The sequence below is a fragment of the Phoenix dactylifera genome, chromosome 10, assembly GCF_051530095.1.
Source record: "Phoenix dactylifera cultivar Ajwa chromosome 10, Ajwa_hap1_PhDact_Kaust_v1.1, whole genome shotgun sequence".
NCBI lineage: Eukaryota > Viridiplantae > Streptophyta > Magnoliopsida > Arecales > Arecaceae > Phoenix > Phoenix dactylifera.
In genome coordinates, this window is record NC_143199.1 from 8632324 (window position 1) to 8659051 (window position 26728).

The following is a 26728-nucleotide window of genomic DNA, read 5'->3' on the forward strand; positions in this document are numbered from 1 at the left end:
AATTTGAGGTGTACAATGGAACCTCAGACCTAAGGTACCATTTTAAGAGCTTTAAGACTCTCATAATATTGCAAAGAGCGACTGATGCAGTTTTATGCCACGCTTTTCCAACTACCTTGAGGAAAGCAACTCGTCTCTAGTATTCTAGTCTCCGACCATGATCTATTCATTTCTTTGATCAGCTTAGCCGTTAGATTGTGGATCACTTTGTGAGCAACTGGAGGCAGAAGAAAGACACCACCAATATGTTCACTATGAAGTAGAGAAAAGATGAGTCCCTTAGAAGCTATATTAACCACTTTAATAAGGAGATATTAAAGATTCATGACCTAGACCAAAAGATTGTAGTGTCAACAGTGAGCGGCAGATTGAAATCTTCCTATTTCTACATCTTCTTGGAATAGAGGACTCCCAAAGATTTGGTCGAGCTACTATCTCGAGCCAAAAAATACATCAAGTTTGATGAGGCTATGAAAGCATAAAGGGAGGCACATAGAGGTGGAAATGGCAGAAGAAGAGGCCAAGAAGAAAGGAAAGGATCAAGAAAGAGGCCCCATCATGAAGGGGAGAGCCATCGACGTTCGAGGAGCCCACAACCGAGGTTTGAGATAGAATGTCGGGATTATTTGTGTGGTTGAAGAGAAAAATCCCTCCAGCTCGCCAAATCCTAGAAAATATTGTCGGTTTGATAAAGGCTTTTGTCATAAGAAGATGAAGGCTTTGATACCAATTGTTGTGCTAGAAAAGAAGAATAACAAAAAAAGAAGAAAAAAGAAAAAAGAACAATATTTATGTGGTTTGATCAATTGATTTACATCCATAAGGAGAGACAATACAAAATATTTACTATAAAAAAATAGAGACTATAGAGTACTAGATTACCTTACAAACTCTAGCTCCCAATGCACCCAATATCTAGAATAGTCAATTGCTCCCTTAGGGTTAGAAGGTGTGTGTGTATATATAATAGAGTAAATCAGTTTAGACTCGAGCTAGCATTCCTGCCAATATATAGCCGGTGTTTTAAGTTGATATAGACTGGTATTCTAAGTCAATCTTCTAAAACTAATATAGATTCGACCTTTTAGAACCTGTAAACTTAAGGCATACTTAACGAAAATCATCTTACCTGCATCACTAATGTAAATTCCATCGATATCATGTTTTATTAGAAGCCCATGATGGGTCACATCAAGTGCTAGTAGGTTGAATGTCCATGCATGATTATCAACTACAAAGGGTAAGTGCTAGGTTGTGGTCCTAGATACCCATGCCATAACCTTCTTGTATGCCAGAGCTAAGTTAGAAAAGGACGTGGCATCCTGAGGTCAAACTAGTGTTTAGATTTAGCCAAAAATTGGTGTTTAGATTTAGCCAAATGCCATTGCAAAGCGGTCAAACCAAAACAAAATTAGAAGCCCCACCACGTGTCACGTAGCTAGACGTCCAGTAGCCTGTTGTTAACAGTGCGCCCTCCACCATCCAGCTAGATTACGTCACAAACTCACTCAATTGAACACCCAGTTCTACACCCTCGATGATATTCGAACCCGCCTCGCGTGGTCCTCACAATCAATTATGGGGTGGTGCATTGGGTGCTTCAAAATGTAGGTGTTAATTAGTAAATTGTGCTCTTTATTTAATGATTAAATCTAATGATTTAATTGACTAAATTACCCACAACTCATTGAGACATACCTACAATCCGATAAAAAAGTACTTAAATAGGGGTATATATGTCAGTGTACAATTATTGCTTATTTTTCTGGCACGTGGAAGCCAGCGGTTATCCTGCACGTCACACTCGCCCAACAACTGCCACCATCCTGTCCTCAAATTACGAAACTAAGTCTTCATTTCAGACAACGACAGCCGTCCGATTCTTTACATTTTCTTAACAGAAGTCCATCAGAAGCTTTATTTTGACTCTTGACCGGTGGACTCCCTGTATGTACGCCGTAAAACAGAAGCGGTATTTCCGAAATTTTAAGGAAAGCGAGGGGTTCCTCTTCTGCCCCTCTGCACGGTAACCGGCTGCGCTGTCTCGCCCTACGCCCCAAATCTTTTTTTTAATTAATATATAGTTATTAATTTTTAGCTATTATTATTATTATTTTCCCCCACCGCTCTGTGTTTCGGGATCGGCCAGGCTTGTCTTGCCCAACCGACACCGCTGCCGTGACCCGTTTTCCGTTACCGTTGGGGTCTTATCTCTCCAAGCCCAAACCCTAGGACTCTCCGGCGACTCTTGGCCCTGTTTGAGGTCGATTTCTCTCCCAAAACCCTTGGCCGCCATTATCGGCGACCGAATGGACGGCGGTGCCGGCGGCGGAGGGGGAGGAGCGGATGTGGCGGCAGCGGCGGGGGCGAACGCGGGGCTGGGAGGGAACGCGCCGCCACCGTTCCTGAGCAAGACGTATGAGATGGTGGACGACCCGGCGACGGACGCGATCGTGTCGTGGGGACCGGGGAACAACAGCTTCGTGGTGTGGAACACGCCGGAATTCGCGCGGGACCTCCTCCCCAAGTATTTCAAGCACAATAACTTCTCCAGCTTCGTCCGCCAGCTCAACACCTATGTGAGCCCTTTGGCCCTTTCTGATGATTTCCCTTCGAATTCTGTCTGCTTTGTTTGAATCGGTTTAAAATGATGGGTGCTTCCTGATTTCATCTTTGTCTGTGTCGATTGGGGTTTGTTAAGCTCTGATGGAAGATAAGATTGGGATGGAAAAATGTGGTTAAACATATGAAATATTTGCTAAAGTTGTATTTTATTGAAGACAAAGGAATAATGGGTGAAGATGGAATTTTGGGCCAACTAACATTATATTTCTATGCAAAGTACAAAGAAATCATGCATGTTTAATAAAGAAATATCAGTCTTTATTACATTAAGTGAAAAGAAAACCCAATTTTTTTTTTTTTTTTTTTTTTGTAACTACACTTTCTTAATAATTTACTTGATGAAAGACTATAATTCTTGAAAAAATTATGATTATAGGAACTTTCAAATCACGGAGAAGAGTTATGAACTCTTTCATGATATTGGAGCCAATATCAATTGTAGTAACTTTCAAGACTGTATCTCATCTCCATCTACTTCATCGTCTAGCTTCCCAATATCTTGCCCGCCTGCCTTGGTAACTTTTCACCTGCGCAGATGAGGCTTTGAAATTCTTTAAATCAAGGCTGTCGGGAACCAACACTTCCTCTAATCCAAGACCAATTGCTGCTTCCTCCCGAGTTTCAAGAAATCTCGAAGCACTCTTGATTCCTTCCAGCCCTTAGATCACATCCTCTCCAAATAGATTTATCTAAAGATGAGCTTGTATACGTTGTTGCCTTTGCTTCTACTCTAGCACTCCTTTTCATTCATTGAAGTGTGTGACTTAGTTTTCACACCAAGAGAGGCTGGGTTGCCTAATCAAATTTCACTCTTCTCTCACAATTTTTTCCATATTTCCAAGTAATTGAACATGCATAACTTTTAAAATAAGTACACTGTCACACCCTGAATCTAGAATATAACAGATGTCGCATACCTGCATGGTGGACCATATAAACGTCCAAGGCTATAGATCATATCAAGGCAATAATTCTTGAAAATTAATTAAATCAAGATCTTATATAAATAATTGTTACAATCAATTGTTTCAAGGTGACATAAGTCAATATATGCTTAACTATTTATTCAAATCAAATAAAATATTCTAACTAGTCTAAATAGTCTAACTAGTACTGAAAATATCTTTCGAAAATCTAGCGCAGTCTCCCAAGTTTCGAGCAATCATGAATCTGGATTTGAAAAATGAAAAAAAAATAATGAGCTACATTAGCCCAGTAAGCAACATACAACCCCAAAGTGGGGTCTAAGCATGCCAAGTAAATAATTAGTTAAATAACAAGATATTGACTAGGAATAAATTAATTTTTAAATTATGCATATATCTCTTTTCAAGTTTACTATTATTTTTATAAACTGATACTAGAAATCCAACATCAGGCTGTGGCTACATAAGCTAGTGACATGGGTCAGAATGCACAAAGTGCTAAATACTACTATTCGGAATAGTGGTATTTGGACATCGAACCTCCGGTGATTAAAAAAGTGGTATTTGGAGACTAAACTGATTCGGAATAGTGGTATTTGATACTTTGTGCATTTTGACATATGCCACTGGGTTACGTGGCCATAGTCTAATGTTGGGTTTCTAGTATCAGTTTATAAAAATAATAGTAGACTTTAAAGGAGATATGTATTATTCAAAAATTGATTTATTGCTAATCAATATTTTGTTCTTTAACCAATTATTTACTGGCATGATTAGATCCCACTTTGGGGTGTTATGTTGCTTACTGGGCTAGTGTAGCTTATTATTTTTTTCTATTTTTTAATCCAGATTCATGATTGCTCGAAACTTGGGGGAGTGCACTAGATCTTCTGAAATATTCTCAGTTCTAGTTAGACTATTTAGACTAGTTAAAATATTTTATTTGATTTGAATAAATAGTTAAGCATACATTGACTTATGTCATTTTGGAACAATTGATTGTAACAATTATTTGTATAAGATCTTGATTTAATTAATTTTTAAGAATTATTTTTTTGATTTGATCTGTAGCTTTACATGCTTGTATAGTTCGCCATGTAGGTATGTGACGTCTATTATGCTCTGGATTCAGAACATGATAAATTTAATGGTATCAGAGCTTAAGTTTAAGATTACTAGAGATCGTGATTGAAATAGTCATATTAGAGCTTAGCTTTTAGGATCTTTAGGGTTCGTCGGAAAGTTTGAGAGTTGGGTAAAAATTAGATAATGAGACAAATGTCTTTGTTTGTTTTTGTTATTGATGAATTTGTGTTATCTTATCTAAATTTTATTTGTGATGCTTATTTCATTTTCATTGAAATCAGAATGCTAGCTAACTGTGCTCATGGCCAAAGTGTGAATAAGCTATTTTGGGAGTTTTTTAGGTGGAGCAATTTATATTTCAGGTTATGCTTAATTGGATTTTGACTAAAATTAAGTGAAGGAGTATTAGCCATGGAATATTATTGTGCATTGTAATTTATTTGTTTATTAGTTATATAAGTGAATTTGGAAGTTCAACTTGACATGGGGTACTTTAATGTTACTTCTAGCTTGAGGATAATTATTTTGGTGGCTAGTTAAGGTTCATTCATAAAAATTTGTTTAAAGTTTGGGCTTGAAAATATTTTATGATATTTATTTAAATATTCTTCGAGGTTGCAACCTTTATGTGGATCATGCATGAAACTATTATATAGAAGAAAAATATATTTAGGGATGAGATTCAAGAGTTTTTCCTTGGTTTTACTTGAAATTTAAAATTTTAGATCTTTTCAATTTACAATATTGATTGGAAGTCAACTTATAAATCTTGAGAATGTTGGTGGAGTGCGCAGCAGAAGCATGGTGGTTTGAATAATTTTGGCTGGTTAGAAATAGTGTCTATTTGATTCGGAAAAGTTTTTGATGGTTTTTCTTGTTAAAGAGAATTTTATTGTCAAGGGAAATGATACTGTTTTTGATTTTTGACTGATATGGATATCATTTTGTCATTAGTAGGTTCTCCTATCTGCTGTGCAAAGAAAATTTCTAACATTTCAAGTTTACGATTAGTGCAATGTTGGTTCATGCATTAATTGATCTTAGATCTAGAATGTTTTAGTATGGGCCTTTCTTTGCTTATGCTTTTGAAAGAATTCGAGAATAATTATCAATCTTGAAGTTTAGGATTAGTGGACTGGGTATCCAATCTCTAGTCGAGCGACGGGACATCTTTGCTACTAGGATGGAAGCGAGGTTCATATTGGAGCCGTCGAGTTTCTGGGGCTCCATGATGAGGGCCAAGTATGGGGACCCGATGGACCCGCATGTCTTCCGTGTGGGTAGGTGCAATTCCTTTCTGTGGCGAGAGATATGTGCCCGTGCCCCCTGGTGCTTTCGGAGATCCAATGGAAGATTGGTGATGGTCGAGCGGTGGACGTTTTGGGGGACTGCTGGCTGGCTGACATTCTACTGTGCAGATGGCCCACCTTTTGCGACCCTAGGGGATTGGAGGAGCGCAGAGTCCACGATCTATTGGCCCCTAGGAGGGCGGAATTGGGATGGGGACCTCGTCCGGCGGGTCTTTGGCGAGCAGTCGGGCGAGCGGGTGTTAATGGTGCCAATCATGGGGGCTGAGGCGGGGGATAGGCAGTTGTGGGGCCGGACGGGAAGGACAGAGGTGCGACACGGGACCTTCTCGAGTTGGTGAGGAGGCTTGCAGCTAGACAGATGGAGGTGGAGTAGATCTTGCGGCTGCGTATTCATCTTCAAGTAGCCTTGTTTGTTTGGAAGGTCGCCTGGGGATGTCTGCTTACCAGGCGAGTCTTGGCTTGACAGGGGGTGCGCATCACCTTGGGATGCTGGGCTTGTCAGGAGACAGAAGAGACTATATTCCATGTCCTCTTTGGTTGTCAGAGGGCGGCTTCGTTATGGGAGTGTGCCTCGGCTTGCTCTGGTCTACGGTGGAGTTGGTCGTCAATAGAGGAGTTTTTGACCCTCTTGGCTGAGTCCTTCCGGAGTCCCGGGCTTCTGTCCTTGGGGATTAGGGCAGCCTATTTGGCTTATCACTGCTGGCTAGATTGGAATGCTCGCATCTTCGAGGACAAAGCTGAGCTTCTGAGAATTGTAGTAGACAGGGCCCTACTTCATGTGGCGGAGGTCCTTGATGTCACTGCGTCGTCGTCTCTTAGGGCGGCCAGGAGAATTTGGGGCTCTCATTTCGCTCACGTAGCGCCCAGGTGTGTTATCATCTTTTGGAAGCCCCCACATCCTAGTTTTCTCAAAGTGAACTTCGACAACAGTACCCAAGAGGGTGGTTGGTGCGGCGCCGACTTTGTCATTAGAGATCAGCAGGCAAGACTATTGGCGGCCGAGGGTCGGTTCATCTTCGACTAGTCTGTCGACACAGCATGGAAGGGAGTATTCTATGCGAGATGGGTGTTGGGGGCAGATCACATTATCATTGAGGGGGATTCCGCCACGGTGATCTAAGGGATCCAGGAGACCGGGGGCGCTAATAGGGGAATGCGATTGCTTCACGATATTCGCCGTCTGTTAGGCGAATGCATCTCCCATCGGATCTCTCATGTTTACAGAGAGGACAATAGTGCGGCAGATTAGGTGGCCTCTATGCGGCTCATCATTCAGGCGACTTCATCTGGGTGGACCAGGTTTTTGTCCCGTCTTTCTTGTAGTCTATTTTACTTTCTGACTTTTTGGGCAATACTTACATTCGTTATATGTGAGTTGCCGATGTACCGAAAAAAAAGATTATTTTACGCTCAAATAGTAGTTTATGATCTTGTGATAGATCAATTAAATTAACATTAATTGATGTTTTGAAAAAAAATTGATCTAGAATCATTAAGAAATTTTGGAGAATGTTGATCAAAGTTGCCCAGCTAATGTGTGGTCCATTAAGTCATTTAAAAATTGGTCAAAAATATTGATTGAGATTTGACATGTGTTATGATAGAAGACTTGACTTTTCAATAACTAAGACTTTTATTGAAGAAAAGGTGAAAACTGTTGATCCTTAGACTAATCATGATGTGGCTATGTTATTCTCTCCGATTGTTGGCTATGCTAAGAAAAAAAAAATTTGAGCATATCATCACTAGGGTTAGTTGATTAATGATTAAATATGGTCTAATTTGTTAGGTATCCGAATAAATCATGTACGATTCGTTCCCACCTTATTTATAAATTGAAGTTAAATTTTAAGCTTTGTGACATATGAAATCATGGTATCAATACCTTGCCTTATTAGACTTGCTCTTGTGATTTGATATCAATCATTTTTGAGATAGACCATTGTTGTCTAAAGTTCATCACTACATATTCTTTTGTGAATCACCTTCACAACCATCAATGATTGGACTCTAATTAGGGTTGGCCTTATGTGTGGTATGCTAAGGCCCTGCTTGGGTGTTTGCATTAGGAAAACACCCGTTCCATGATAAGTTATCTTCTGGCTACCTTGAGTGTATGAGTTTTTGGGCTGAGCATCTTTAACTTTGGAAAGTCAAAATTTTTCAAATTTTGAGGATCAACTTTTTTTAAAGAAGAGGAGAATGTGAGAACTGGCCCATAAGAGCCCATCCCGGATTGAAGCTGGCAACACCCATCGACTGCAATTTGAAAATTCAAAAAAGAAAAAGAAAGATCAGAACAAAGGAACCGCGTTTTCCTGCCTGATCCACCATCCATTCAAAGGATAAGGCCGTGGAGTCCTGGCCGGTGACGACTTCGCAGGCCGTTCGAATGGCCGCCGGCCGTTGGGTCGTGCACAACCGCCACCATGATCGAGGGCGGGTGCAATGACTGCCAAGTTTATTTCCATCCAAACATGTATAAATCCCCCATCATCCCTTGTGACGGACCACCATCGAGCTTGCTCTTCTTCTTCCCTCCTTCCGGCGGCCAACGTACCACCACAACTGAGCTTTGCCACCCCCAAATTTTCTTCCCTTTCTCTAGATTTTGGTTACTCTATTTTTTTCCTGTTTTGAGATCCATTTTGCCCATCGAAAGCCTCCACCGCCACGAGATCCACCACCACTGTGGTTTGCTGGTGAGTCCCCTGCCTTGACTTGCTTTTTCTTGGTTGAGGGAGCTACCACCTTGGACAGCTAGGGGCGCTGTCCTTCCCTTCTTCCTCTTCCGTTCCCTCCACGTTCATGGTCGAACCACCACGGCCATCTCGCTGCTGGCTGCGCCACCTTGCAGTGAGCTGCTGGCCGGGCCACCGCCAGGCCATTGACCACCCCAGGCCTCTCCTCTCCTCTTTCTTTCCCTCTCTTCCTTCTCGTCTTCTTCTAGCTCTTATTTTCTTCCTATTTTAGTTTATTAATTCCTATATATATATAAATCTCCTGATGTGATACTCTCTAGGTCAAGCCCATATTAACTAGATTTAGACCTTTTCCCTAATGGTCGACCTGGACTACTCGGCGTGGCCCGTGATCAGAATTAGACTAAGACTTAGACTGAGATCCTCTCTCTTCTCCCTCTTTCTCTCTCCAACCAGATCCAAAGATCTTTGTTCAAAGCCTTGACTCTCTTTGCTCGGATCCAAGTTGACCCCTGGGTAGAGGTCCTGAATTACCTCGATACTCAGGCGACGTACCGACCTAGTACCTTAGCCTTCTCAAATATTCTCTAGAATTTGGTTACCCTTGACCTTTATTGAGCCACATAAATCATAGCTCATCTTGATCAGTTCAATTCACCTTGCTCGGACCGACCCCAGCGGTGGGCACTACCACCTGATCGATCTTGCTTTTCTTTCATCCAGATTTGGGTGTAAGGCCGTATTTTCAATAGTATTTTAATTTTTGACTTCGCTTGGCTTTTATGATATTAATAAAAATTTAATGATATTAAAGCAGGTGAACCTAACTCGTCTAATTGGAGTGGAATTTTGAAGTGATAAGATGTAAGTAACCTAATGCTTCAATGTGTATTTTTCAAATTATGGTAAAATGACAATTACTTTATTGAATATGATTGTTATATCTGTTTTATACTTGGTCAAACGGATCAGGCATATTATTTTAAATATGTTGTGTTATGTTATAAAATTTGAAAAATATGAATGAATAAATTATGAAATTTATTTCATATATATGTATTCTCAGCATGGCTATAATGTAGCCCCACCAATGGGGACTATTCGTTAGCCCTGTCGACTTCAAATCTGAGAAACTAGTTTCGACAAGAACCATCGGTGATTAGAATAGTGGTACTTGGACACTAAACTGCCGATGGTTAAGAATAATGATATTTGGCACTTTGTGGATTCTGACCCATGCCACTGGGTTACATGGCCATAGCCTGATGTTGGGTTTCTAGTATCAGTTATGAAAATAATAGTAAACTTCAAAAGAGATACATGTATGATTCAAAACTTGATTTATTCTTAGTCAATATCATGTTCTTTAACTATTTATTTATTTGGCATGATGAGATTCCACTTTGGGGTGTTATGTTGTTATATTGCTTACTGGGTTAGTATAGCTCATTATTCTTTCTTTCTCTATTTTTCATATCTAGATGCATTATTGCTTGGGACTTGGAAGAGTGCGCTAGATCTTCTGTAGATATTATTGGTGATTAGAGTTCTAGTTAGACTATTTAGACTAATTAGAATATTTTATTTGATTTGAATAAATGGTTAGCATATGTTGACTTATGTCACTTTGGAACAACTGATTGTAAGAATTATTTAAATTAATTTTCAAGAATCGTTCTTGCTTTGATATGATCTGTTGCCTTGCATACTTGTATGGTCCGCCATACAGATATGAGGCGTCTGTTACGCTCTGGGTTCGAGGCGTGACAAATGTGAGAAGCGGCCCACAAGGTCTCATCTCGGATTGAAGTCGGCAACACCCATGAATAGAGGAACCACGCACCCCTGCTCGATCTGTCAGCTGTTGAGAGAAAAAGGCCACGGACTCGTGGCCGATCACGACTCTGCGGGCGATTCGAACAACCACCGGCCGTTGGGTGATGCACAATTGCCGCCATGATCACGGGCAGGTGCAACGACTGCGAAGTATAAAAATAGTGGTATTTGGACACTGAACCGGTTCCTTTAATATCATTAATTTTAATTAATATCTTAAAAGCAAGCAAAGTCAAAAATTAAAATTACTATTGGGGATATGACTTTATACCCAAATCCGGATGAAAGAAAAGCAAGGTCGATCGGGTGGTAGTGTCCGGCTGCTGGGGTAGGTACGAGCAGGGTGAACTGAACTGATCAAGATGAGCTATGATTTAAGTAGCTTAATAAAGGACAAGGATAACCAAATTCTAGGAGATACCTGGCAAGGCTTATGACGTTCGAGTACCGGGGCGGTTTAGGGCCTTCACCCAGGGGTCAACTTGGATCTGAGCAAAGAGAGTCATGGCTTTGAACTAATATCCCTGGGTCTAGCTAAAGAGAAAGAGGGAGAAGAGAGAGAATCTCAATCTAAGTCTTGGTTTAATTCTGATCATGGGCCCAGTCCGAGTGGTTTGGGTCAACCGTTAGGAGAAAGGTTTAGATTTAGTCAGAATGTAGGCTTGATCTAGAGAGATAAGATCACATCAAGAGATTTATATATATATATATGTATAAATTAATAAATAAATGAATAAACTAAAATGGGAAGAAAATGAAAGCTAGAAGAAGACGAGAAGGAAGAGAGGGAAGAAAGAGGAGAGGCTAGGGGTGGCCGTTGGCCTGGCGGTGGCCCAGCCAACGGCTCGGGCGAGGTGGCGTGGCCGGCGGCGAGATGGTCGTGGTGATTCGGCCATGAATGGGGAGGGAAAGGAAGAGGAAGAAGGAAAGGGCACCTCCCCTAGCTGCCCAAGGTGGCAGCTCCCTCGGCCAAGGAAGAAGCAAGTCAAGGCAGGGGACTCATCGGCAGACGGCAGGGGCGGTGGATCTCGTGGCGGTGGCGGCTTCTGACAGGCAAAGTGGATCTCAAAATAGGGGAAAAATAGAGTAACCAAAATCCAAAGAAAAGGAAGGGAATTCGGGGGTGACGAAGCTTAGTTGTGGTGGTACGTCGGCCGCCGGAGGGAGGGAAGAAGAAGCGGGAGCTCGGTGGTGGTCCGTCGCAGGGGATGAGGGGGGGTTTATGCATGTTTGATTGGGGATAAACTTGGCGGTCATGCACCCGCCCACGATCATGGTAGCGGTTGTGCACGACCTAATGGCTGGCGGCCATTCGAACGGCCCGCGGAGTCGTCACTGGCCATGACTCCGTGGCCTTATCCTCTCAATGGCTGGCGGATCGGGTAGGGAAACACGGTTCCTCTGTTCTGATCCAAAACATTTTTGAATTTTCGAATTGAAGTCAGCGGGTGCTGCCGACTTCATTCTGGGATGGGCCTTTATGGGCCGGTTCTCACATACACGATATAAATCATGGATAAAATGTTTGAAGCAGTAGACTGAATGATTCTAATAATAGAGGAATGACGTACAGAGTGGTATGCAAGGGATATGTGGATGATTAACTCCTGCAGATTTTTGCAATGATGTAACTCATGCAACTTATGTCCCCTTTATACCTTCCATCTAGATCATGCCACATCCTATTCACAAAATTGCCTCAAAGCTTTCTGTGAAGCTATGAAGCAAGTGGTTCTATCACTATGGTACCAAAATAAAAGTTTTTGTTAATGCTTTCTAATTACATCAGTTTGGCACCAAAATCAATTGTTTATAGTTCTTCAATTAGATGAGTCCTAAATCCTGCATAATATCCTATTCCAGCTACTTTAAAAGAGCTAGCAGACTGGTCTCATGAAAAGTGAATGTTTGTGTATGTGTGTTTTTTTTTAAGATCAATTTTAGTAGGGGGATCAAAAGGATGAAAACTTTCATAAGTGGCTGAACATGAAGCTTAATAATTTAAAAGCTGATAACTATAAACAGATGCTCACACAGATGTAAAATACTGCATGTTCGTCCGATTCCTGTTTACCTAAAAATATGCTAAACAGATCGTTGTTAAAACCGACAAACAAAGTTTAAATTAATTTTACTCTTACCTTTCCTACTCGAAGAATAGTGTTTGTAAGAGGTCGATCCACAGAGAGGCGATTGGAGTTGCATAAAAATTAGAACATTCATTCGGATTCAAAATCGATTTTTGAATAACAAAAGAAAAACATTATATCGGGGATGATGATAGATTCTCTAGTCTACCAGAGAATCTTCTTTATTTAAAAATAATAAAAAGACAAGTACTTAGAAATCAAAGAGCATTTATAAATTCATGAAATGTTTAACTATTCAAAGGAAAATTTTGGCATAAATTAAAATGGATGAAAACAAGTGCTAAGAAGATCAAAAGCCTAGAACATAAATTGCATAAAAGAAAATTTAATGTATTGCATCAAAGAAGAATAAAAGATTGCATTAAAAAAAACAGAAATTAACTTGAACCTAAAACAAGGATTGCATGAAAAAGAAATGATAGATTTGATAAAAAGAAAATTCATTACAAATAAAAGTGGAGATTGGAAACCTAATGTTTCTTCTCTTTTACAAATAACATAAAAAAAATAAAACAAAAAGCTTCTCCCTCCCGCTAGAACATAAAATATTATTTTTTTTAATTCTTTTCTTCCCCCCAAGAACAGAGCAATGCTCTGTTTTCCTTCTCAACCGAGCTCACCTCCTCCTCCTTGGACCCGCTGGCCACCACCCAAACCGAGCTCACCTCCTCCTCTTCGTTCTCCCCTTCTTATAGTGCCACAGCAAGCGTGGATGGCTGAATCATGGGCGGAAGGAGAGGGCGGACGGGCTCTTGGCTGGAACGGTGGCTTGATCACAGCACGCTTGATGGGCGCGGGATCGCTGGAATCGGGGAAGGTCGTCCGGGATGCGGAAGGATGAATGCGAGACACACGTGGATGGCCAGAGGAGGCTAGGATGGGCTGGATCTCTGCATGCATCACGGGATCTTGGACATGGAAGGAGGGAGGAGCTGCAGACGGGCGCCGATCCGGAAGGAGGACGGCGTGATTGCTGGGGTGCCGGATGAAGAAGATCCCGGCTTGCTGATTTGGGAAGGAAGAAGACGCTGCGGGATGAGCTGGAAACGTTGGTTGGAGACGCGTGGATCACTGGAGGGGCGGACGTCGGTTGCTGGCTAGCGGGCTGAGGCGGAGGCTGCCGTGGGATCGTCCGGCTTGGATCACGGGAGAGGGGCTGGAGCTTACTTGGAAAGCGCCGCGGGACCACTGCTAGCATCACGGGAGGGAAGAGCTGGCTCGGGAGCTCTCGATGTGGAGGAGGCCGGACGGGATGAGTGGCTGTGAGCCGCTGGGAGCAGCGTTGAAGACGCGGAATGGAAGAGACGCACGTGGGATGAGGCGGAGGAGCTGCAGATCTGGAAAGAGTTGGAGGTGTCGTGGACAGCGGATGGTGGCGTGATCACGCCTTGCTGGAACGTTGAATGGGTCATGTGCCAGTTTCTGCAATGGACTTAGATTTTGGAAGGTCTGGGACTTTCTTTGCCCTCCTGAGATGAGAGCTGGGAGATGCCAAGTTCCGTCCAATTAGTCATATAGATAAAAAAATAGTGTGATATGAAATTTGGCTTGTAGACGGACGGACTGAGTTCGTCACGGGTCATCTGTTCTGACTGGAGGTTAAGTGCAAGTCTTTCAAGTCATGGGTCACCCAGCACCTCATAGTTATGATATGGCCAAATTAGATTTGCCCAAAATTCCTTCCCAAAAACACGAAGAAAATGGACTTGATTCGGACCCGAACCTGACTCGGACCCGACCCGATATTCAACCGGATCGGATCTGGGGAGGGATCCTTTTGAAGTCAAATTTGTACTCAATGTGCATTTTATCTCTAATTTATGATAATCTGTGTCAACCCCAAATATAATATTAATCCAGTGAATTTATCATTATCGGTTAGCAATAACACTAATTTTAGTGACATGTAGGTTGCACTTTTGTGCTCTCATCACACCCCCCAACTAGCTTATTGCTAGTCTCTAGCAATTAACAAGCAAACGATAAAATGAGGGCACAAAAAGATGTAGTCTAACTTATGACTTTTTCTCCTTTTTTTTTTTGAATTGAAGCTAAATACACAAACTAAGATATGCACCCATTTTCGTAGGGAGTAACGATTGCACTTAGCACGTGCAACAAGCCTTTAAACCCCTAGGTTACCCTAGTGGACGAGTGCTGTCTCGTGAGGGTTTGCAGTGAAGTTACCCACAAACTTCATTAGTCAGGAATTTCTAATGTTTAACTCAAAATTTGAACAAGTATCATTGTATGAACTTAGAATTGCAAGGACAATAAAGACTTATTGCTATCATATTTAAGCCGACTCTAACTCAAGTTCCATTACTCCCCATCTATCTGCTAACAAGTCAAGAATGTAGTGAGGTGCAAGATAATATCATATAAATGAGTGGCTTTCACTTACTTCCAACATGATCACTCCAATTTTCAAGATTTTCTAGAGTTAAATGGTAATGAACACCCCAATTTTTTTTTATTGTTATATTTTTTTTTATCAGACTGAATGCTAAGAAGAATGACTTGTGCAATATCTAGCCTTATTAAGCTTTCTAGCTGACCCATGTAGCGAGTGTTAGGCCAATGACTCCTGATCCAGATGGCTCAGGGCACTAGGTGTAGAGACACCCTAACGGGCTTAATAACTCAAGTTAACTAGGCTTCAAGGCCAAATTAGTCACTCAAAGTTTAATCTCAATCATTCTCATCTTTTTACGCGAACACTCGCTGCTTGCCAGGCAAGAGGCCCGGTTACTCAGTGAGAAGACTTAAAATAAACTTATTATTTTATTTTATCTTTTTTTTTTGATTAGGGGGTTCATTACACATATAACTTTAAATTATCCCGAATATTAAAGTATTCATATTAGTTGCAAGTATACATACCCCACTATTTATGTGCTTACGTGTAGGTGCTAAATCATCTTGTATTATATTAGCAGAAGATAGGTGGGACGAAAACTCAAGCTAGAATTGCTATCATATTCCTTAACTCAAAGCTATTGTCAAAGCAATTCCTAGTTTGTACAGCCAAAAAGATTAGAGTTTGAGTTAAAAATTTGAACTCCTTTTTTTTATTTTAATTTTAATTTTTTTTTTTGGCATCAAAAATATTCTCACCCCCGTACCTAAATCTAACATTGTCCTCAATGTTAAAGAAGATTTAAAGCAGTAATAGGATAGAGGAGAAGTTACCTGATATGGGTAGGTAAATTAACAATTGGGGTAAAAAAAATCCCAAACCTGCATGTTAGTAATTTTTTTTTTATAATATTTACATGTTGGGTTGCCTTCCAAGAGCGCTAAGTTTTATGTCTTCAGCCGGACAAAATGTGAATCCTCTTTTTTTTCAACCATTATCTAAGAATGGTTTTGGAAGAGTCCGATGAAGAACAGTTGGCTGATGACGATCTATGCTCATAAGGGGAATAGAACTAAGGGGCGCATGCTTGACCCCTTTCTCGGAATGGACAAGGTAAGCTTCTAAAGGGTCCTTATTATAAGTTTGTAAGAAAGTCTCCTGAACCAGACTTTCAATCATGTCAACTTCATTGATTTTTTTGTCGTCTGGTGGTTGTTTACTTATGTTGAAGACATTAAGCTCGACTTTCATGTTGCCAAAAGATAATTTTAGCATCCCATTCGACAGTTGATCACAGCATTTGCTGTGGCTAAGAAAGGCCTACCTAAAATTATAGGTGTATGACTGTCTGGATGTATTGCAGGTTCAGTCTCAAGGATAACGAAGTCCACAGGATAGTAAAACTCGTTTACTTTCACTATTTCATCCTCTACAATCCCCTTGGGGTACTTCACTGTCCTATCTGCTAAGGACAGGGTAATATTTGTAGGCTTTAATTCTCCCAAACCTAACTTTTGGTACACATAGTAGGGAAGTAGGTTCACACTGGCTCCTAAATCTAATAGAGCTCTCTGGATGATCGTCTCTCCTATTTTTATTTCAATGGTTGGGCAACCAGGGTCTTTGAATTTCGGTGCAATCTGTTGTTGAATGAGAGATGAGGCTTGTGCAGCCATAACAGCTTGTCTAGGAATACTGGTTTTTCTTTTGACCGTGGTGAGGTCTTTCAAGAATTTTGTATAGGAGGGAATTTGTCTTATGGCATCGAGAAAAGGTATATTTATTTGAACAGTTTTAAAAACTTCCATTATTTCATCAAAGTTAGATTGTTTCTTGGAGTCCTGAAGTCTACTGGGAAAGGAAACCTTAGGTTTGTATGTTTCTATGGGTTCTTCCTTTTTGTCTGATTTATCCTGTTCTTGACCCCTCTTCTGAATAGGGTTCTTATCGGATTCATTTTTATTTTCTTTTTCATGTTCAGGAAGTTGGACTTTATTGTCCACTTGCTTGCCAGACCTTAAAGTGGTAATCGTCTGGACTTCATAGGTCGGATTTCCATTAGAATCGATTTGATACTGACCTCTCTGACCTTGATTTTGTTGTCTACTAGGGTTAGGCACTGGTTGACTAGGTAGTTCACCTTTCTTTCTATCCCCTAGAGAGTTTGCTATTTGGCTTAGACTAACCTCAAGTTTTGCAATCGCTTGCGCATGGAATTGGTTAGTTTGGGCTTGGGCTGTGTTGGTCTGTTGTTGTTGCTTAATAAAATCTTATTGTTGCTTCATCATATTAACCATCATGGTTTCTAATGGTGAAGGTTGCTGCGGGATAGGGGCATTATAAGGAGGTACAGATGGAACCAAAAGTTGGTTCATTTGTGATGGACCTATCCTGGGGAAGTTGTTCTGAAAATCTGGTAGACCACCTTGATGCTGAATAGGTTCGTTCTGCTTGTATGAGAAATTTGGGTGGAACCTATTATCAGGATGGTAGAATGGACTGAATGAATTGGGAGTGGGCTTCTTGAAGGCACTATACGAATTTAGAGCATTTGCTTGCTCGGCCTTTATGGTGGGCAGATTAGGACAGCACTCCACTAGATGTTCCGGACTGTTACACAAGACACATAAACTATGTGACTCGTGATCCACTTTCATGATGGGATTTGACTCTTTGTATGAACTCGAACTAGTGAAAACAGTGAAAGCATCAAACTTTTTACTTAAGTTGTTCATTCTCAGTCACCAGATTGGACATGACATTTTTGAGTTCTGGATATGTTTTCATTTCATAATTATCTGGTTTTCTAGATCCGAACTCATCTCTATTTACTTCCTCACCATAGCTACTCCAATTTTGGGCATTTTCGGCTAAGTCAACAAGAAATTCATAGGCTTGATCTGGGGTTTGGTTCATGAACCTACCTTTGTGCATGGACTCGATCATGTTTCTATGTGCCGGAGGTAGTCCTTTATAAAAGAAGTGGACCAGATCAGCCTTATCAAGCCCATGGTGTGGGCATTTGACCAACAAGTCATGGAATCATTCCCAAGTTTGGAAGAATTCCTCTTCAGATTTCCCTCTAAAAGTTCTTATGGCATCCTTAATTTTTTCTGTTTTAATCATGGGATAAAATTTTGCCATGAACTTCCTAGATAGTTGTTCCCATGTTGTGATGGAATTTGGGGCCAGAGAATATAGCCAGGCCGCGGCTCGATCCTCTAAGGTCATTGGGAACAATCTCAATTTTACACTTTCTTCATCTAAATTTTGATTTTTGAAAGTTTGACAAATTGTCATGAATTTATTTAGATGAATGTAGGGTTGTTCACTTTCAAACCCATGGAATTTGGGTAGCATATTTATTGTCGCAGCCCGAATTTCAAATTGGGCTGCATTATTTATTGGCAACACTATACATGTAGGTGGACTAGCGGATGCAGGAGTGAATAATTCATTCAGGGTTCTAATGTGTTCACCCATTGTAGAGATTGACAGTTGATTTACAGTTCGCAAGTTGTGATAAAAAGTTCTGTCAATCTCAGGATCAAATGGGGTTAACTTATCCCTTAATGACCTTCTACCATGCATACATTATCAACACTTCATTATATTTGACTCCTATAATGAACGAAATCCTAAAAGAAGAGAAGGGCTAGACACAGATGACCACAACAATTTGACCCTATTAGTCTTAGAATTAAGTGAGGTTTAGTAGCTTCTTAAATCTAGTTGCACAGAGATTTATCAGGTTAAAAAGTTTCTGAAATTCTCTCCTAGATTAGACAGCTCCTAATCTTCCTTTCAGATTAAGCTTGAGCTTACCAGTTAAGCGATTCAGTAACCAGTGACCAGGAAAGTCCCGAGGTGTGTGGTGGTGCCAGAAGGGTACACCGATACCACAATACCCGTAACAGTTCTCACTGTTGTAAAACTTTCCTAGACATCACCAATTACTAAATCCTCACTGGAGTGGCTTTCAGCCGCTTCTTTCCAAGAGCCTAATTGAGCTCGAAAACCCTAAGGCCAACGTCTAATTTGATTTTAATTTAATTTGGCTTAGGATATGTATGCAAGGTGGTGATTTTTGGGCTAAGGACAGGTAATGACTTTCCGACCTTATCTTTTTAATGGATTTTGCCCTTAAATTATTTTATGCAAATGCTTAATACTAAATGTAGCAAATAATCAATAATTTTTTTAAAGTTTATGCAATGTCATTAGGTTGTACTGATTAAATGAGCAAGCAATTTTTTACTAATTTACTATTTTTTTATTTATTTTTTTTAAATTTTTTTTTAAATTTTTTTTTAAATTTTTATATAGCAATAACTTGAATGTAAACTAAATACAATCCTTATGCGTCAGTCAATCTCCGAATGCCCGTTGAATAAGCTCTGGAGATTACTCCGTGAGGAGTCCCAATAGAGGTATGATAACCTCGGAGGATTGCACCCTATCAATTACTAGCAAAAATAATTTTTTTTTTTGATTTAATTTTTTTCTTTTTAAATTTCAAATTTCAAATCTCAGAATTCAAATTTTGAATTTAAATTTTTTGAATTTTTGAATTTTGAATTTTTTTTTTATTTTTTTTTGAATATTAAATTTCGAATTTCAAATTTCAGAATTTAATAACTACGAAATTATTAACTAGAAATTATCAAAATAAGGAAAATTAATAAAAATAAAAATAAAAACTTACTACCGGAGTGCGTTTACTCCGGACATCCAAAATTCGATTTGATCTTCGTGATCGTTCTTGCTTCTCGATTTGCCTCCCCGGCAACGGCGCCAAAATTTTGTTCGTCCGATTCTTGTTTACCTAAAAATATGCTAAACAGATCGTTGTTAGAACCGACAAACAAAGTTTAAATTAATTTTTCTCTTACCTTTCCTACTCGAAGAATAGTGGTTGTAAGAGGTCGATCCACAGGGAGGCGATTGGAGTTGCATAAAAATTAGAACATTCACTTGGATTCAAAATCGATTTTTGAATAATAAAAGAAAAACATTATATCGGGGATGATGATAGATTCTCTAGTCTATCAGAGAATCTTCTTTATTTAAAAATAATAAAAAGACAAGTACTTAGAAATCAAAGAGCATTTATAAATTCATGAAATGTTTAACTATTCAAAGAAAAATTTTGGCATAAATTAAAATGGATGAAAACAAGTGCTAAGAAGATCAAAAGCCTAGAACATAAATTGCATAAAAGAAAATTTAATGTATTGCATCAAAGAAGAATTAAAAGATTGCATTAAAAAAAATAGAAATTAAGTTGAACCTAGAACAAGGATTGCATGAAAAAGAAATGATAGATTTGATAAAAAGAAAATTTATTGCAAATAAAAGTGGAGATTGGAAATCTAATGTTTCTTCTCTTTTACAAATAACATAAAAAAAATAAAACAAAAAGCTTCTCCCTCCTGCTAGAACATAAAATATTATTTTTTTTATTCTTTTCTTCCCCCCAAGAACAGAGCAATGCTCTGTTTTTCTTCTCAACCGAGCTCACCTCCTCCTCCTCCGACCCGCCGGCCACCACCCAAACCGAGCTCACCTCCTCCTCTTCGTTCTCCCCTTCTTATAGTGCCACAGCAAGCGTGGATGGCTGAATCATGGGCGGAAGGAGAGGGCGGACAGGCTCTTGGCTGGAACAGTGGCTTGATCACAGCACGCTTGATGGGCGCGGGATCGCTGGAATCGGGGAAGAAGGTCGTCCGGGATGCGGAAGGATGAATGCGAGACACACGTGGATGGCCAGAGGAGGCTGGGACGGGCTGGATCTCTGCATGCATCATGGGATCTTGGACACGGAAGGAGGGAGGAGCTGCAGACGGGCGCCGATTCGGAAGGAGGACGGCGTGATTGCTGGGGTGCCGGATGAAGAAGATCCCGGTTTGCTGATTTGGGAAGGAAGAAGACGCTGCGGGATGAGCTGGAAACGTTGGTTGGAGACGCGTGGATCACTGGAGAGGCGGACGTCGGTTGCTGGCTAGCGGGCTGAGGCGGAGGCTGCCGTGGGATCGTCCGGCTTGGATCACGGGAGAGGGGCTGGAGCTCACTTGGAAAGCGCCGCGAGACCACTGCTAGCATCACGGGAGGAAAGAGCTGGCTCGGGAGCTCTCGATATGGAGGAGGCCGGACAGGATGAGTGGCTGTGAGCCGCTGGGAGTAGCGTTGAAGACGCGGAATGGAAGAGACGCACGTGGGATGAGGCGGAGGAGCTGCAGATCTGGAAAGAGTTGGAGGTGTCGTGGACGGCGGATGGTGGCGTGATCACGCCTTGCTGGAACGTTGAATTGGTCATGTGCCAGTTTCTGCAATGGACTTAGATTTTGGAAGAAGGTCTGGGACTTTCTTTGCCCTCCTGAGATGAGAGCTGGGAGATGCCAAGTTCCGTCCAATTAGTCATATAGATAAAAAAAATAGTGTGATATGAAATTTGGCTTGTAGACGGACGGACTGAGTTCGTCACGGGTCATCTATTCTGACTGGAGGTTAAGTGCAAGTCTTTCAAGTCATGGGTCACCCAGCACCTCATAGTTATGATATGGCCAAATTAGATTTGCCCAAAATTCCTTCCCAAAAACACAAAGAAAATGGACTTGATTCGGACCCGAACCTGACTCGGACCCGACCCGATCTTCAACCGGATCGGATCTGGGAAGGGATCCTTTTGAAGTCAAATTTGTACTCAATGTGCATTTTATCTCTAATTTATGATAATCTGTATCAACCCCAAATATAATATTAATCCAGTGAATTTATCATTATCGGTTAGCAATAACACTAATTTTAGTGACATGTAGGTTGCACTTTTGTGCTCTCATCACAGCATAAATCTGGCACTTTCATCTCAAACATGTTATTTTGTTGAGGCCTTGAAGATTTGCATGATGACATCAACCTTATCTGTTACCAAACTTTTCTATTCTTTTCCGTCAGTAGAGGTTCCTACATTAGATAATATTTCTCTCAATATCATTTTGGATCTCTGATAAAGAATTGCCACAGTTAAGGACAGCCATGAAGACAACTTGCACAATGATTTATCAGGGACATGCATCTTGTGAACCATTCTTAAGTTGCATGCTGATAAGTACCTTACCTTGTATGAATGTCCTCATGTGATTTTTTTTTTTCTTTTCAGTCTAAGGAGATAATTGATTATGCTGCATGCTCCATTAACACAGTAGCATTCGTTGCTGCATGTGAAAGATTGCACGCTGGAATTGCTTCTCTAACTTTTTACATGGACATGATAGTAGAGTTGCCATTTCAACAAGATTAATGAAGGATACACTGTCACACCTTTTGAATGTGGAGTATCTTTATAGACTAGGAGATGATTTCTTTGGTCATGTTAACTTTCTCTGTCTTAGGGTTAAATTATGGAATTTTATAGAGTCAGAAAATAATTGCAAACAATAAAAGTGCCTAGTGGTTGAGAACCAGCTTCTTGTTTGCAATTCAAGGTCGAATTAAGAAGAGAACATTCCCTTTTTTTCCCTTGTTTACCAAATTGTGCTAGAAATAAGGCCCAAATAGTATTTCTAGAGTGTGAACTTTTTGGAATTTTATTTCTTGTTCATATTATTTTAGTTATCTTTCTGCCTAGCTTGAAGTTTCCATAAAATTTTCCTGTTTAAGTACTCATTTAAGAGTAATGGTTCAGATGTGAAGTAGGATAATATTCTTGTAACCCTTATAAAACTACATTGCCTTATTTCTCATAGATTTCAGATATTCCAAATATTAAATTAGGCTGTGAAATGGAGAATTTTTTTGTTAAATTTATAATGCTGTTGCTTATTTTGTTTTAATTTGTGTTTCCCACTTCATCTCCCTATAATCTTATTGCTCTTTTACCCTTCACATGCTCATGATGTGATTTTCAATTGTACATGATAAGGACTGCATCGGTTAGATGTGATGCTTCTTGAATTTGTGTCCCCCCCCTCCTTCCAAGGGGAACAAAGAAAAAACAAAAACACAGGGGGTGGTGGGAGATCTTGACAAAAACTACCACCTTCAAACCCTTCTCTCAAAGAACATGGACTGATACTCTAGATTCCATGCTTTGAATAAGGTGGTTGGACCGTAAAGTAGCAAAATTCTTTGAAAATATTTAAACACTTATTTTGTGATAAATCATCATTTATCAGCTTCTCCTTTCTAATTCATGTTCTAGAACTAAATATTCAGTTTATCTATTGATCAAATGATTTGTAATTGATTTATTAAATTTATTCATGTTCTGTCAGGGTTAATTTGTAGAAATGGGCCCTGACTGTTGTCTATGTTGTGTAATGCAACAATTCTTGGCAGAAAAAGCAGAAGATATGCCGGCATGGATTATTTACAAGAGGCTATGGTGCTACAATGCTTGTATTATATGAGCTTTTTCTATTGTTGATCTTTTCTTTTTATTTATTTATTTGGGGTTTGGGTTGATGGAGGAGTATTATATTGTCAGGAATCACTTTGTCTGGATTTTTCAAACTCTAATACCCCTCTCTCCAGATTCTTTGATCTTTGAGTGGTGAGATTTATATTTTTATTTTGAGAAATATTTTCCCTTCTTCAGACCTGAAAATTTATAAGTGGACAAATCAGGTTTCTAGTAAAGAATTGGTAGAATTAAATAAAAAGTAGTTAATTGCAGCCTAATAACCAAGTCATGTAGGACTTAACTTGCTAAGCCAATCTTCTGCAGTTACAAACATGGCTAAAATTCATAGTATTTTTTTTTCATAACCCAGAATTTTCTTATAATAGTTTAGATAAATTCTATGATGATAAGACATTTTAAAATACACTTCTGATGAGCATTATCCCATAAATCCCATTTATTTTGGATCAACTTGTTGAATTTTTTGCCATTTCTGCCTATCAAAGGAATGCTCAAGCAGGAGAAAACACTGGAGCAGCTGTGATGCTTCCTTTTCTTCTTGTATTTCTTCCAAACTGTGGTGAACTGTTGATACTTATCCATAAGATTGATAGTGCACACAGTTGATAAAACAACCTTGTAGTGTTACATTGTTTTTTTGATTAAGCTGATTGTTTCATTGGCATTATAATATCGCATAAACATTGATATTTTTCTTCTTTATCTTCCTTATGTCTTCTGCATTCTGTCAGGGTTTTAGGAAGGTCAATCCGGATCGATGGGAATTTGCAAATGAGGGATTTCTAAGAGGCCAAAAACATTTGCTGAAGACTATCAACAGAAGAAAACCTGCCCAGACACCCAGCCAAGCACAGCAGCCTCAAGCGCAGAGTGCTAATCTTGCAGCATGTGTTGAGGTGGGGAAGTTTGGGTTGGAGGAAGAAATTGAGAGGCTCAAGAGGGACAAGAATGTACTCATGCAGGAACTGGTGAAGCTGAGACAGCAGCAGCAGGGCACAGATCGTCAGTTGCAGACCGTAGGCCGGCGTCTTCAGGGAATGGAACAACGACAGCAGCAAATGATGTCATTCTTGGCAAAAGCCATGCAGAGTCCTGGATTCTTGGCACAGCTGGTGCAGCAGAATGACAGTAATTGGCATATAGCTGGAATGAACAAAAAACGACGACTACCCATGCAGGGTAACAAGCAGGATGGTGAGAGCACATCACCTGATTGTCAAATAGTCAAATATCAACCTCTAATGAATGAAGCAGCAAAAGCAATGCTAATGCAGATTCTAAATTTTGACACATCTCCCAGGCTGGAAACTTTGGGCAACTCAGAGAATTTTCTTATTGAGAACATTGCTTTATCACCGCAGGCATTTGACGGCAGTTCTTCAAATCGGAACTCGGGAGTCAGCCTATCTGAGGTCCCTACTACTTCAGGGACTCCATTTCTGCCACTGAGCTCTGGATTTTCAGCAATTTGCTCATCATCTGTGCCATCTGAGATCCAATCATCTGTCAGTGTAGCTGACATGGTTACAACAGCTGAGCTTGCCAATATGAGTGTTGTGTCTAGAGTTCCAGATGCTATTGCTCCACAACAGCCTGACACAAGTATCCCTGACTTTTCTCAGATGGAAGGAGTGGTTCCAAATGGCAATGCTGTTGGAATTTCAAGTGAAAACTATGTGCAGCGTGAGGCAGAGAACGTGAACCCCATTTCGGCAATGGATGAGCAGGTTTCCATTGAGACAGAAAAGTTTTCTTCCGATACTGATGTTGATATCTTCACTGATGAGGAACAGAAACTTCCTAGCATAAATGATTCTTTCTGGGAACAATTTCTCATGGCTAGCCCACTCTCAGGTGATTTAGAAGATGTTGATTCAGGCATACATGAACCCAAGGAGATGCAGCCAGAACAACAAAATGGGTGGGACGATGCTCGTATGGACCATCTCACAGAGCAGATGGGACTTCTCGCATCACAGAGGAAATGATAATATCATGCCTATATAAACTTTGGTATTGGAGACTGAATAGACAATTATAAATATCCTCTGGTCCTGATCTTCTCGGTGTACTCTTGATGATTTGTAGTTACAGAGCCACCTGCTCATGGAGTTGGCCGCGTTCTCACTCGGTCTCCCCTTATATCTTCCAAGCCAACTGAGTCAAACACGCTCTTGAGGTGCCCATTTTGGGTTTGTACAAATCTCATTGTCGTTTTGACCTCTTGCTATATAGGCAGAAAGGTTTTGTTTGAGATGTTAACAAAAATATATAATGTTGCGTCCATCTTCATCAATATGCTCTTCTTTTAGTGCCCTGATAGCATTCTTATGGTTTGAATAGCACCTGTTAAATTGACATATCCATTGACAAAATTTGCGGATAACTGGATGTTATTCTGTTGCAATTGGTTCTAGTTTTACTGGCAGCCATTGCTTTAAGCGGACAGTCAATTATCTTTAACTCTCAGGATCAAGGAAAAAGCCAATCAAGCTAGGAATATGAGTATCAAGTTCTGCCTGTGTATTGAACCTGAAATGCAGCTTCTGACTGCAGTTGACCTAACCAATTCCCCCATGATTAGTATGCTCTGTGTGGGCATCTTACAATGAGAGGAATATAAAAGCAGATTTTGGACATCATTAGTGGGTTTACCGCATTCTTCATCTATAAATAATTTTGTAATGCATAATTTATTGGTGCAATTTACATCAGCTCAAATTCTAATCAGCTGATATTTGCCTTGCAATGCAAAATACATTATTATTATAATATATTGTTAATTTATCTTTATATATTATCAAATGGGGCAGCCATCTTTCCTAGTATGCTGTCTCACCCTCTCTCTCTTGCGTACGAGAAACCAAATTCCCTCTAGAAAGTTCGGGGCACAAGAAAAGGAGGCGCCCTAGGATGGGTGCCGTCCCCTTCTCTTTAGTGTTCTAATCCAACTAGAACCCTAAGGGGTTTCCTAGTTGAGAGTGGCCATAAACCCTAGGGCTTCCATTACTTATTTGGGGTCTCAACGGGGGTCTAGATCACGTAGAAAATCAGAAAAAAATGGAGGATGTTTCATACGCTTATTGTCTAAGAAAAAAGAGGAAAAGAAAGAGAAGGAAGCTAGATCTAAAGTAATAGATATATTCCTAGGACGTAGTTAGAGTTTGGAGACTAAGAAAGCTTCCTAGGGCCATGCATGTGTATTGACATAGCTGCAAATAGTAAAGTTTGGAGGATTGTGTACTTTCGTAGTCTCACTTCCAGGAAAGCAAAAATCAACTCCAAAGTCACCGATTGGCTCAGTAAAATTTT

The 26728-nt window shown here is 40.2% G+C and overlaps 1 protein-coding gene across 2 annotated transcripts; it reads left to right on the forward strand.

Annotated features, from left to right (window-relative positions):
- The first annotated feature begins 2117 nt into the window (after positions 1-2117).
- On the forward strand, positions 2118-25712 carry LOC103697696 (heat stress transcription factor A-1-like). Of its 2 annotated transcripts, XM_088705352.2 has the most exons (3): positions 2118-2579; positions 23332-23391; positions 24148-25712. In XM_088705352.2, the coding sequence occupies exons 1-3, from the start codon at positions 2310-2312 to the stop codon at positions 25402-25404; spliced, it is 1587 nt and encodes a 528-aa protein (XP_088561478.1). In that variant the 5' UTR covers positions 2118-2309; the 3' UTR covers positions 25405-25712. The 2 variants fall into 2 exon arrangements, with proteins under 2 accessions (XP_088561478.1, XP_008777830.1); XM_008779608.6 differs by lacking the exon at positions 23332-23391 and having other exon boundaries at positions 2121-2579.
- The last annotated feature ends 1016 nt before the right edge of the window (positions 25713-26728 follow it).